This window comes from Culicoides brevitarsis, chromosome 2 (assembly GCF_036172545.1).
Source record: "Culicoides brevitarsis isolate CSIRO-B50_1 chromosome 2, AGI_CSIRO_Cbre_v1, whole genome shotgun sequence".
Classification (NCBI taxonomy): domain Eukaryota; kingdom Metazoa; phylum Arthropoda; class Insecta; order Diptera; family Ceratopogonidae; genus Culicoides; species Culicoides brevitarsis.
In genome coordinates this window covers 22944027-22958496 of record NC_087086.1, presented here as the reverse complement: position 1 = coordinate 22958496, position 14470 = coordinate 22944027, and the positions used below count along the sequence as shown (strand labels likewise).

Here is a 14470-nt window from a genome sequence, read left to right as displayed (position 1 = left end):
GATTTAAAAGCAGTAATACAATTTTTTAATGACTTCATTTGTAGACTTCATTCAATGAAAACGATTAAAAAAAACAAAATTTATGATTATTTTATATTATAAATTTATATTATTTTGACTTTAACCTGATTAGCATACAGTTTTTCAATAAATAATGGCTGATAATAATTTCTAGAATATTAAATTAACTTCTTTGAAAAACTTTAAAATTAGGGTAGGGTAGGGTTTACTAGACCTAGTCTAGTATGGCTCGCACCGTGGTCTCTAAAGAGTCCTATTGTACTTCATACTGTGAAATCGTAAGCTTTCACAGTAAGCGCCGAGGAATTAGTCCTAGCTTTTTACCTGTCATCCCAAGCAGGCGCTCTCAAAATTCTCTCAGCTCTCCCAGAAGGCCCCAAAGGGTTTCTAAAAGAACTCAGTAAATTTTGAGCACGATTAGAGTCAGAAAAGATTTCATGATTTCGAGTCTCGAACCGACGACCTTACGCTCATCAGTCAGATACGCTAACCACTTTACTAAGCTGACTCCCACTTTACAATTATAATTTAATCATGAAAATTGAGAAACTCTAGAGTTTAGAAATCAGTGAGAACGTATTTATAATAAAGTTCTGTCATTTTCATATGAAAGTTTGACTGTTGTGTTAACTTAAATATTTAGTTATAAATATAATAAAATACAGCTTAAACTACTATGATTATTTTATGATCATTTTATGTTGATTCAAGAGTCAATTAGAAGTAGACTTCTTTTGCATATTCTTTTTAATAATATTTATAAATATAGACAAGTGCAATTTCAAAAAATGTTTCACATTACCACCCGCCTATCTTTTTCTTAAAATCCAAGCAGGGAATAAAAAAAAACAATGATAATGGTTGATCCTCAAAACATACAAAAAATGACTAAAAACATCAAAAAAATCAGGCTGAAATCCATTATTTTTACCGCATTTCGAAGAAAAAATGCGGTATTAAACTCGACTTTTCGTGTGTTTTTTTGTTCCTAATAGTTCAAAATAAAAATAGTGCAAAATAGTTCCCATTAGTTCCCAATAGTGCAAAATAGTTCCCTTTAGTTCCTACTCGAACAATCGAAATGCGGTATAGTAGGTCGTTCTTTAGACGACTACTTTTTCTATTTTTTTTAAATATATTTTGCAATTTTTCAAAGGATTAGAATAATTTTCATAGAAAAAAAAAATAGTTTGAAATTTGCCAAAAAATTTTGAATTTCAAAAAAGTCATTATAAAATTATTGAAATTTTTTTGTTACGAAAATTTGTTAAAATGTTAAAATAAAAGATCTAAAATGGCTTCAAAATACTCTATTGAATATTGGAGCTCTTTAAAAATTGTGAAAAAGGTGGAAAAATCATTAATATCATTGTATTCTATTTCTCCCACCTCCTTACTTTTTTAACTCCAAAATAATGTGAAACATTTTTTGGAATTGTACTTGCCTTAATAGTTAAATAAATAATTAAATTTAATATATTGATACATATTGAATACTTGATATTTTAAAACGATATGAGTAGAAATTGTTAATATTAATTATTAGATAAATTAATTTCATTTTCATGACTTATTAAGATCAAATATATTTTTTATAATCATTATTTTTTCACTGGATTTTTACTGAATGACTTTAATTTTCACAGTCTATACAATCAAACCCTTTATTATTCAAATAAATATTTATATTCAACGTTTTGAAAACTGTCAATTTTGTTTTAATTGCGTATTCTATATTATAAGTGGACAGCATAGTTTTCTAATTCTAATTGTTTATGGTTCATCTGACAAACTTAAACTCAAAAGTCAAGTACATATATATTGTAAAGGTAACATAACGTATGAAATATAAGAGGTTTTGCGTATTTTTTTAAGTATTCACATCGGATGAAGAACAAAAATACTGTAATTTGACCTAAATTGTATGCATATTATTTATGCATGTAGGCATTGACTGGTTCGTAAAATATTACGAAATTATTTCTTATGTATAAATGTATCTTTGGTTAATGTCTAAGATTGTTTAAATAAATTAAGCAAACATCAAATAATGTTTTTAGAAGTTATCAGACATGGAAAAAGTTTATTTTTCCCGGGAACCAAACTCATTTCCCAAAATTATATTTACCCCAAGATATAGAAAAAAATCAAGTAGATTTTATACATTTTTTAAGTAATTCTATAAATTTTAATTTTTCAATATTTTCAATTCAATATTTCCCAGGTTCCCGCACTTTTTCCAGGTCCGGAAGTTATATAAATTAAATCACTTAAATAATGTTAGGTGCGCTTCTGTCGTTGACTGTTCTGTTTCGTTTCAGAATGGCTCCTCTTTTAATTTGGTCTAATAAAGATTCATGACAAACTCGTGGATCTGGCTGCAAATTCAAAATACATAATTATAAAAAAATTAGAATAGCAAAAGAAAAAGTAACATGTAGACAAATAGTAAAATATTATTGTATTAGCAAACATATCATGAAATTTAGTAGATTTACATATAAATCACATTATGGTGTTCCAAAACCGTTTTCTGTTTCGCGTTACATGTTTGAAAAAAAATCCATGGGGGATATATTATGGAAAAGTAATAAAATTGTTCAATTTTGAGTTATTTTCTATGATATTGTTATTAAATTAGCGTTTTGACTTAATTTTTCCTTTCCAAAAATTATTTTAAAAATTCTTCTAAAAAAATAATTTTCAAATTTTTGATCGTTATCTTTTGTAAATAATAAATTCTTGATTTCTTAAAAGAAATGTTCATTAATAACTTCCTAAATAGTGTAAAATGTAAAACTTGTTGATAAACAAGCAAAAATATCGCTAAAAAGCTAGCAAAACTTGATATCTTAAGTCATTTAGTATGAAAAAATATTTTAAAATCTATATAAAATTTCTATATCCCTGGTGATTTTTGAAAAAAATGATGGGGGAGGAAACGCGAAACAGAAAACGGTCTTGGAACACCCATATTAAATATTAACTGTTTTTTTATATATGCCTATGTTTTATAAAGTCTATAAGTTATTTGTTGATCGAAAAACTAAATTCATAAGCTGATTAGGTTTTTCACTTTGGTAAATTTTGTCATTGTTTTTTTTATTGAACAAACAAAAACAATTTTACTGAATCGATAACGCACACGAAAAATCTATCTCTGCTGCCCATGGGGTGAGAAATTTACAGTAATATTAAGAATATTCATCAGTTACATAAAGAGATACAGGTTTGACGGCAAGTTATGATTTTTTAGAAGTTTTTTAAAGGTTGTGCACTTTCCTGAAGATCGTATGGTTGAAAGAATGCAATTAAAAGTTAATTCGCTCATGCGACTATGGTTTGTTCTGGGGCAAGGGATTGGAATGTGTGATCGTCTTCTTGTTTGATAATTGTGGTTAGGGGCAGGTATACAGAAATATACTTTCAGGAGGCAGCCCTATGGGCGAAAAACGGGTCAGATTGATCCCTTAATGCTGACCCCTCAGGAGTCAAATTGATCCCTTAAGTGATCAATTTGATCTCTTTAGGGTTTAATCTGATCCCTTTTCGAGTTACTCATCCGCAGACCCGGAAAATTGAATATTTTAAGAGATCATTTTGATCCCTTAAGAGATCAATATGAACCCTTAAGAAGTCAATTTTATCCCTTCAAGATGTCAATTTGATACCTCCAGGAAGTCAATTTGATCTCGTAAGGGATCAAATTAACCTCTTAAAAGATTCATTTTTTTGGGTCTACGGATGACAAGTTTGAAAGGGGATCAGATTGATCCCTCAAGGGATCAGATTTAACCCTTAACAAAGTTTGACTCCTGAGGGGCCAACCTGACCCCATAGGGCGATGCTTTATTTTTTTATTATTATTTTGTAGATGGTTATGGCAAAGTTGTAATGTATGAGTTCTTTCACTAATGTGAGAATCTTGTGTTTGAGAAAAATATCTTGTTTTGGGTGTGTTGTAGTCAGTATTAAAAAAAAAATACAACGAACAGCTTTATTTTGTAAGCGTTTCAGTTGTTCCCAAAAGGAACTCTTCGTAGTAGTACACTTATTGATACGCTATTCGATTGCCGACCTAATCAACGATGAAAAAGTTTTACGATAAAATAAAAACACAAAATATAGTTATATGCAATCAAATTCACGAAATTAAGATTTGGATTTCCCTATGTACCTCCAGAATTAGAAAACTGGGATTATTATTTTTTTTAAAGTTTTAGTTGTTTTATTAGAAATTCACTATTCCAAATAGTATGCAAATTTTTTAAAAGTATTTTTGAACCTTAAAGGACAGGAAGGTAAAAACGTGATAAAAACCTTATACTTCCTTCATACTCCTGATTTGATTAATTAATTCTGTTTATTATTGATTTTTTTTTATTGAAATAATCTTCATAATCAATTGGACACGAAATCAATAATTTAGATGATTGTCATCTAGCTTAGCTTGATTACTCTAAGATATTTTTATTATTTTAGTATTTGACAATAAAATATTGAAAGCGTATCTTACCAAAGCTGTTTTATTAATATAGTTTCTAACTGCGTATGCCTTTCCAGAAAGTCTTTGCTCTGCTAATTTTTGGTTTAAATTTTCTAAGAATCCTGCATTAGTTTTCGCAATAACACTTCCAGTTTGTGTGTTAGGCCGATCAACAGTAATGTTATCTGCAATTATTTTTTTAGTATTTACGTATGATGTTTTAGTAATAAGTGTGTTCCAAAAACTAATATTGTTTCGAGATCATTTTTATTCCAAATTTTATCAAGGAACATATAAATATAAAAGTTAGGCCAAAACAATAGTCCTAAATGTTTCAGGTTTTATAGACCTTCTGAACATTAGGTAGGATGTATATCGAGTACCGAGTATCTTTTAATGTAAAAAAAAGTTCACTTTTCTCCATAATTGTCAAGAAGCTTACATGTTTTGAACATTAATTTTGAAAATTAGGAGGGATGAATATTTTTCTTTACACAATCATTTTTCACTAATAATTTATGAAGAAAATTTATGAAGATATCGATTTTTCAACTGATTTTAACGAAAATTTCGATCGTTTTCAAAAGAATTTAGGTCAAAAATGTACTAAAATTTTAAATATTTCTTGCATTTTAGATACTCGATATCCCACCTGGGATTTTCAGAAAAAATTATGTGGGAGGAAACCTGAAACATTTAGGACCATGATGATGATTGATTATGTGTCACAGCCAGGAATCGAACGCGGATCCCCGAGATCACCTAAGCCACTTCGTATGGGCTTTTTGTAATCCACACACACCATTCTGTGCTCTTACAGTAGTATACATAATCTAGAACAGTAATAGACATGGAAAAATTTTAATTTTTCCTAGGAACCAAACTCATTTCCCAAAATTATATTTACCCCAAGATAATGAAAAAATCCTAAATTGAGTCAATTTTATACATTTTTTAAGTAATTCTACAAATTTTAATTTTCAAATTATAAAGTTTTCTCATTTTTCTCTTAAAAATTCAAAAATTCCTTATGATTTTTGAAAATTTACCGGGAACGAGGTTCCCAGGTTCCCGCACTTTTTCCAGGACCGAACAGTATGCACACGTACATCAGACTAGTTAGTCACTAGAACTGATTGGCTATTGTAGCACGTTAGGACTATTGTTTTGGCCTAAAGAATTAAGAATTAAAATGTATTTTTTACATTTTTTTTATAGAAAACCTAAAAGATTGTTCTATTTTGATTTATTCCAATTTTCATCACATTGTTATTAAATTTGTGCTTAACTTGATTTCCAAAAATATTATGAATATAAGTAGCGGAAAAATTTAATGAGCACGCGGTATGTATCATGATTTTTGATGATAAAAATGATAAGGAAGGAAACTCAAAACAAATTTTTGGAATATCATTAAATACATTTTCAACACTTATTCAATGAAAAAAATAATAGTTTGATAAAGACAAAATTTCAAATTACTTGATGAATGTTGAGTCGCTACATTTTCACTTTGATGATTTTGAAAATCTCTTGTTGGATTGATCGCTCACTGTATACCAGAGAAGACGCGACAATTGATCATGTATTAACCCAATCTTTGAATATCGTTAATAAAAACTTGATGATGTTGTAAAATTATAAGGATGTGGCTGGGATCTTGCACTACTTTGAGATGTTATAGATGAAATGAACGGATTTGTTGATGCATATTTTGAAACGTCATATCTTTGTATTTGTGTTGTCTTTGAATGTTGATCATCCAATGTAGTTCCATAGTAGTTATTGCCACATACTTGTTGATTCTGATGACCTTTAAATGATATATAAATATGAAAAGGATCATCTTTATTATTAGTTTTTAATTAACTTACTGTCATTCATATGTTGTTGTTTGTCATGGTGTTGGTCATTTTTCTCAGGGTTATTAGATGATCTTTGGTTTAATGTATCAAAAGTGTTTGAATCAAATTGATTACTTTTATTTGGGTTTATTCTTTTAGCAATTTGCGAAAAAATTCCTAAAATACAAGGCATGGAATGGAATTAAAAATAAATTTAAATTTTATAATAAAGAGAACTTGCAAACTGCTTAATTGTATATCTGTTTACAATTTGTCCGTAAGTTTCTACAATTTCAATTCAATATTCGATTCTATGATTTTTTTACGCGTTTTTATTTCAAACGTTTGAAACAATTTTCCACAAACTTAAAACAAAATTCTAAACAAGTAAACTGATGAAGAGAAAAAAAATGTTCACCATATACATGTAACCACATTTTTCAAAAATAAATTTGAATCGCAGTAATAAAAAAATGCATTTTTTAGTTATATTTACCATGTCCACTTTGCTTAAAACTTGAAGTCCCTAAATTTATTTGAGGTCTTGCATATATGCCTGAACCCTTTGATTTCTCCTGAGATGTAGGCGATAATTGATATGAAAACATTCCAACTTTGGGTGCATCATACTTCGGACTGAATGAGGTTATTATATGTGGTTGTTTGTAAGTCATTAACGTTTCTTGATGTTGCTTTCGTTCAAGTTGTTCGGCTTGAAAAGTAACTTGTTGGGTCTTACGTATGACATTAGGACTAGCTGGAGTGTGGCGCATTTCATTTAAGGCTCGAACTGTTCCAGCCACATTGCCTCCTAAAATAAAAAAAAAATCTTACAACCAGTAACAACGTTGAACTTCTGAATTCTTATGTTAAATTTAAAAAAAAAGAGCCCAATAGTTTTGTTCGATTTCGAAAAAAAAAAGTTTAAAGAATTCCCAGATATTATTTTTCTTTTTTATTTTTTTTTATTTTTAACTTTTTGTCCCTATTTTAAAACTCAAAAATCAATCAAATCAATTTTTGTCTTTTTTCATAATTTTTCAAGAAATTTTAAAATATTTTCAAAAATTTTATATTGAAAATTGTACCTAATTTAGCATAGATTTTCTTGTATAAAAATATTTTTTATAAAATTACATTTAATTAAATTTTTATTTAAATCTAGTCGGAAATGTAAACCCTAAGTAGCAATAGAAATATTTTGTTAAAAAGAACCTCATTTCATCCTTTTTTTTACTGAAATACTTGAATTTTTTTCTTTTTTTTTTTTAATTGATACACACCTAATTGTTGATTTTTCTCAAGTAAATATGACGGTGGTGGTGGTAAACTCTCTGAAGAAGAAGTCATTAAGTTTTGTGATGACAAGTTTAAAGGACTATGAATGTTGAGACCTTGACAGGGTGTAACACTTGAACTTCGTCTAACAGGGGGTTGTGGTTTGATAATATTAACAGATGATCTTCGAGCGATTCTTGTTGGAGCACCTGGCATAAAAAAAGTTCTAGTTAAAATAAGCCTTTCAAATTTATGATGATGTATAGTGTTTACAATTAATTAATTAAAGGAAAAGGTTTAAAATGGAAAAATATTTAACATAAAAACCACACAAACCGGCAAGAGAAACAGGTCTCGGCGTTATCGCTGGTTTCACTTTTATTCCTTCAATATTTGGAAATTTTGTTTCTAAATCATAGTTGGATGAGTTACATTGATTGACCGGCAAGTCAACAGAGCTATGTTCGGTCGAAAATGTCATAGTTGTATTTTTAAAAGAACTTAATTGTGGTATTTTATTTAATTTTTCATCACTTTTTCCGAACTCGGAAAAGTTTAAGTCTCGATTCACAGGCATCTTTTCATTGATATTAATATCAGGCATGTTTCCTTCGTCAAAAAATGAATTTTTTCGAATTGCCACTACTTCTGCATCATTTAAATGAAAAAATGAGGGATTCTCAAATCCAGTGTTTAGTCCTTCAAGTGAATCACATCCTTTATCTTCCACCATTTTTTTAAGTATAATGTCATCTGTTTTCATTGAACTATTTGGTGTTTCAATGCCTGATATTTGTCCATCGAAAGCCAAACAAGTAAAAAAATTAGACAATTCATTTAGATTAACATTAGTTTTACTATTATTATCATTATTTTTATCATGAACGATTGTTGTAGACAAAATTTCATTGTGTTTTAGATTATCATTCAATTTATATTCCATCCTTTCATGTTCTTTTTGAAATGTATCTAACTCTCCAATTAAACTATTCAATTCTTCTATAGTTTTTTTATCAATTTCAATAATGTTGTGATTCTCTTGATGTTTCAATGATGCGTGTACATGTTAATTCAAGAAAAAGCAATGCATGATTTGGTGGTTGGTTCAACAAAATAAAGAAAAAAAAATAAGAATACAATATTATAATGAATAAAAAAAATAATGAGAAAAAAAACAAAATAATTTTTTTTCAAAAAAAATAAAAAATAATAAATAAATGAATAAAATTTAACACAAGACCGCTTCAAAACAAGTTATGTTCAATATATTTAAGTAAAAATTTTTATTTAAAACAAAATAAACATTTTAAACCTGATTTGGGACGGCCTATATTTTTAAAAGATTAATGATGATTTCAAACACACAATAAGTATAAACTTGCAATATGTTAATTCTTTAATTCAGTAACATGCTTAAGTTGATAGCGAAAGAATTTAAAGTTTTCATGCGTATTTTTAAACAAAATATATAAATTAAGGATGTTCCGAAAACTCATCTTGTTTAGCAAAATTTATTAAAAGAAATGATGAAAAACCTAGAAATTATATACGTTTTATCATTATTATAAACAATAAAAAATCTACGTCTCCCGAGACAAAATGTTTTTCAAAATTTTGATTTCAAAGCCAAATTCCTTAATTGCTTGAAAATCATGAAAACCGCCTAAAATCGAAGTAAAGGTGAATTTTTCGAAAAAAAAAATTTTTCACTAGAATTGTTCATTGTTTCGATTAGATCAATTTTCGCCAAGAAACATATTCCCACAAACCTACCACTCCTTCAGAATAGCCAAAATATCAATTTTCACGTCTCGCTCACGCTAGATTTTTTACTGAGTAGTTTTTATGACTAAAATTTTTTTATCGAATTCGAACAATTTTGTAAGTTTGTTTATAAAGACTACAAAATATTTTTTCAGAAATATATCTTAAAGTTTCTGTGCAAATTAGAATAGCTTTTGGAACATCTCATAAATTAAAATAGAATATATGTGATTTTTCTATGTTTTAATGTTATAAAAAGTTAAAAAAAATATCAGATGTTATTTTAAGGTAATTTAACCAAGTATATAAGTTTACCTGAACTCTCTAGAGCAGACATTGATTTAAAAATTTCCTCTTTTTTACCCTCTTTCATATTAGAATAATTAGTACTGATACTACTTCTACTTATTACGTTCTGTAATTGAGTTTGGTCTTGCAGTTGTTTTTTTTCTAATTGTTCAAAAAGTGTTGCTTTTGCCAGAACGGAACCAGAATACTTTGTAGGCTCTGATAAATTATCTTTATTTTCCACAAAGCTATTATCGATGTTTGACATTGCTTTAACCTTATCCACTTCTAAAACAGTGGGTGTTTGTGGACAACTTGTTTGTGGAGTACATTGCGGTGTTTCGTCGATAGCAGATATATCGGGTGAACTTATCAAACTAACAGGATTTGTTGCGCACGAATCAGGAGATACAAGTGAAGATGTAGAATGTACCGGAGAAGTAGGTTGATGATTAACGATATTCAGGGGGGATATAGTAGTACTATTAGTGTTTTTAGTAGAAGTCATGGTTGTGAGTTCTGTCATGTTGGCATACGTTGGTTGAGTTTGTGTTTGAAAATAGTCTACACAAAAAATTGATCAATTTTATTAGTAGATCAGTTAGTACAGAAAAATTAGGTATTTAGTTATTTAGAAAAATAAAATTTAAAAGTACCTACTCAATATAAAAAATAAATAAATAAAAATTTTACCTTTTGTAACATGTAGAGGTATAGGAGATGGACAGGGTTTTGATGTATTTGGAGAGTTTCGCAAGCCAACAGTTGATATAGGTCTTTCTAATGAGGAACAACGAATTGGCAATGGAGGCCGTGTTTGTCCTTTTTCATTGCTATTTCTCGACAGTTGTGATCTACTTTCCGAAGAGTCTGGATTTTGAAATGTATAAACAGTTAAAGGAGGTCTTGCATGTCCTTTTTCGTATGCCGTTGAAATTGTATGTGGTCTATTATCATTCGGTAGCTCCGTTACTTGTGGAGGCCACGTTGAAACATTTTGAGATTGTATTTCACCAGTTGAGACCTAAAAGTTTTAGAATATTAATTTATGCATATTTTTAATTTAATTCATAATAATTTACAACAAAAAATTAAAATCTAAATATTTATTTAAAATTTATTTATTTATATAATAAAATAATAATAGTTTATGACCTGTAAAGACATTGTACTAGAAGAACGAAATCCACTATCCTCTGACTTGCCAGCTTTTAAACGGGTATCCGAAACAAACTATAAATTTTTGTGTAATAAATCATAATTTAAGAAAAAATAAAAAAAAAATAATAATTTGATTAAACAAATATAAGTTACAAATGAAATTATAAACTACGCCTTTTAAATTTTACTTTTTGACTAGCTTCACTTACTTGTGATGTTGATTTTTGATGTCCAGGTGATCCACTTGAATTACTGTTCATCGAGTTAATGGAACATACAGAACTCTTTCGTGATCCTATAGAGCTTGAACAGTTAGGTTGTAATGTATTTGAGCCTCCTGGCGAGTCAGGATAAAAGATCAGTGACATATTCGAATCTTGAATAAATTGTTCTGATGATTGTGGAAGAGCATGAGGCTCTTTGGTAACGTTTCCGATTGATTGCATAACCTCTTGTAAATGACCTAATTCATACATGACCTCACATTCCTCTTTTACTACAGGTTGCAACATGAACACAAATGTGCAGTACCTCATCCGTTCTTCTATCATTATGGCTCGCAATGATTTTCTTTCGATCTCATCTAGTTCTGCCTGACGTTGATTGTAATCTTGCATTGAAGAGTCGACTAAGCTTTGTATATTTGTTTGTCCTTTTTTGGCTTTCTTTTGTAAACGTAATGTGCCTGTAGAGCTTTTTTTTAGTTCGAGACGACATCGTTTAGATTCTTTAGCACGTTCTTTCTCAATAACTGTCACTTGTTTTTTCCAATCTTCAATCTTTTCCTACACGAGATAAATGAAATTATTTAAACAATTAATAACTTGTAAACAATTGTTAATTTACTTGTAAAGGTATGATTAAACATTCCATTATTGCAGTGGTAAAGGTTTTTAGACGACTTTCTACAGCTTTATGTCGCAAACAAACTCGGGTTAGTGCTGTACCGATTTCTTTCGAGGCACCTACAGAGAAACAATTTTAAGTTTTGATTAGCTTGCGTGGATGACAGACTGGTGGATGGATGTTTAATATTTATTATATACCTATTTATATTTACACATACCTTTTGAGTTTGTTGCTGCATCAGCTATTTTTTGAAATGCTTCTAAATAGAATACTAATGCTTGAATTGTAGCTTTTAAACAGAAGTGTAACTTGTTTGCTTTAAGAACAAAATCATCCCATAACGGATTGGTACTCTGAAAAAATTTCATTCGCAGTCATTTTTCATTCAACATTTGAATAAGTTTTTGTTAACTCTAGATAGACTACTATTAGCTCTAATTTGATGTTGATGTTGCATCATTTTTAATAAGAACTTTAGTATACAACTTGTATATATATAAATTCAACTTTTGGGCCGCAACTTTTAATTTTAAATACTTTTTTTACCCCTCTTCCCATTCTAAAAAAAGCTTTTGGGACAAATTTCGGAGTGTTATAAAAAAAATTGTTAAAAACGTGCTCTTTTGAATAAAAATAAATTTCTATTTAAAACATGTTCTCAACGCTTATATATTACAGTTTTTTCTAATACAACAGGATGTACCTACATAAGTAATTACATTTAAAAGCTTTTATACCTTTGAAGTTTTTGAAATTTAAATCATATAAAATAAATGAGGGTGTACCAAGACCGTTTTCTGTTTCGCGTTTCCTCTCCCATCATTTTTATCAAAAATCACCATGAGGGATATAGAAATTTTATAAAGATTTTGAAATACTTTTTCATACTAAATGACTTAAGATATCAAGTTTTGCTAGCTTTTTTTCGATATTTTAGTTGTTTTTTAACAAGTATGACATTTAGCACTATTCAAAAGGTTATTAATGAACATTTCGATTAAAAAATAAAGAATTTATTATTTACAAAAAATAACGATCAAAAATTTAAAAATTATTTTTTTAGAAAAATTTTTCAAAATAATTTTTGGAAAGGAAAAATTAAGTCAAAACGCTAATTTTATAACAATATCATAGAAAATAACTCAAAGTTGAACAACTTCATTACTTTTCCATACTGAATAGTACTAAAAACAAAAATGTATATAAAATTTCTATATCCCCCATCCCCCATGGATTTTTTTTAAACATGAAATAGAAAACGGTTTTGGAACACCCTAAATGAGATTATATGTAGTTGTAAGATTAAGTACCTTTAAGTCGTTGACTATTTGTTGAAATAAACTTCCAATATTAGGAGAGTCGTTTTTTTCTGTTGTATCCATCTCATTAAATGGTTCATCGATATATTTGATAATTTCAATTCATACGCTCATAATCCAAACATATATAATTGTTGTTAATCATTTAATAATATTGTTTTAATTAATATTCACTTTATTTTCTTCATAAAATTATTTAAAACGATTTGTTCTTTAAAAGCACAAAATACACTGAAGCACTAAGAGCCGTTTGTATTTTAATTTTTACATTAAAAACGGCAAAAAATAGAGCATCACTAATTAATCATATCTGTAAAACATAGAAAACTGTTTCTGTATATAGATTTATATAGATATATGTATATATTTAGTTAATTTTTTTTTCTTCTTAATATTAAAAGATTATACAAATATTAATATTGATTGTCGCTCTTTTTATTTTAAGGTTAATATAATAAAATAATATTTAAAAAAAATATATTTTATTGCAGGACTCTTTGTTTTTTTAAAAATATAATAACCTATTTTGTTTTTAATGAATTTATTCTTTTTATAAGTTTGATGTTTTAAAATTTAGTTGTTAAGCCGCAGTCGTGCTAAAATTGTATGTAAAAAAGTAACTTCAAAAGAATCGATCGATTTTAAAAGCTCATAAATATAGTATGTTTCACACCACCTACTCATTCTTAAATATTAAGCATCTTTTAGAAAATCTGTTTTTTTCCCTTTTTTGTATAATTTATTTGTCAATGTTTGTTTCTATCTATGCGTTATTTTGCCAACATTTTTGTCTGGCTACTTTGAAGCTCAATCGCAAAATATGAAAGAAACTCCATGTATTTTAAACAAAAAATACAATTAATAAAATTGTTTTTTAAGTTAATTACTAAAAAATACAGTTTTCACTCAAAAAAATATTTTTAAATATATTTTGTTGCGTAAATTTTGTTTATGTTTTTATAGTATTTTGACATACGAACTATAAAACGATTTCCCACTTAACATTCTGATTTAGACATAATAAATAAATACTTGCTTAAAAATGTATTTATTGAAACAAAAAAAAATGTATCATATATCGTAGTGGAAATTGTATATAATATCTTTATAAAATGAAAAATTGTATTTCAAAAATGATTTCAATAACTTTCGAAGCTTATTTCAAAAAGTAATTTTTACCTTCACCTTTTTTATCTTTACTGTTGTTAAGATCTTTCTATAAAAGAATAGAATATGCATTTCATTTAGGCCAAGGTTTATCTTTCTTCACCAAGGAAAGTTGCGACTTAAGGTCGTAGTAATACATGTGTTATACGTCAAACGGATATACATTTGGGACTTATGTATACTGTAGACCTTGATATTGAAATAAATATATTTTGATAGAAAGAAACAAGGAAAGCTTAGAGTTTTTATTTTCAGTGTATGAAGAGTTTTTGATTTAGAGTGATCATGGGATT

General features: G+C 28.0%; 1 protein-coding gene across 1 annotated transcript; it reads right to left on the bottom strand.

Moving 5' to 3' along the window:
* Positions 1-2027: 2027 nt before the first annotated feature.
* On the bottom strand, positions 2028-13073 carry LOC134828757 (uncharacterized). The gene is made up of 15 exons (XM_063841744.1): positions 13002-13073; positions 11909-12044; positions 11689-11807; positions 11052-11627; positions 10837-10914; positions 10375-10705; positions 9709-10245; positions 7746-7838; positions 7635-7685; positions 6848-7162; positions 6382-6528; positions 6129-6320; positions 5990-6037; positions 4538-4692; positions 2028-2399 (listed from the first exon to the last, which is right to left on the bottom strand). Exons 1-15 carry the CDS (start codon positions 13071-13073, stop codon positions 2292-2294), a joined length of 2958 nt encoding a protein of 985 aa, XP_063697814.1. The 3' UTR covers positions 2028-2291.
* Positions 13074-14470: the final 1397 nt, after the last annotated feature.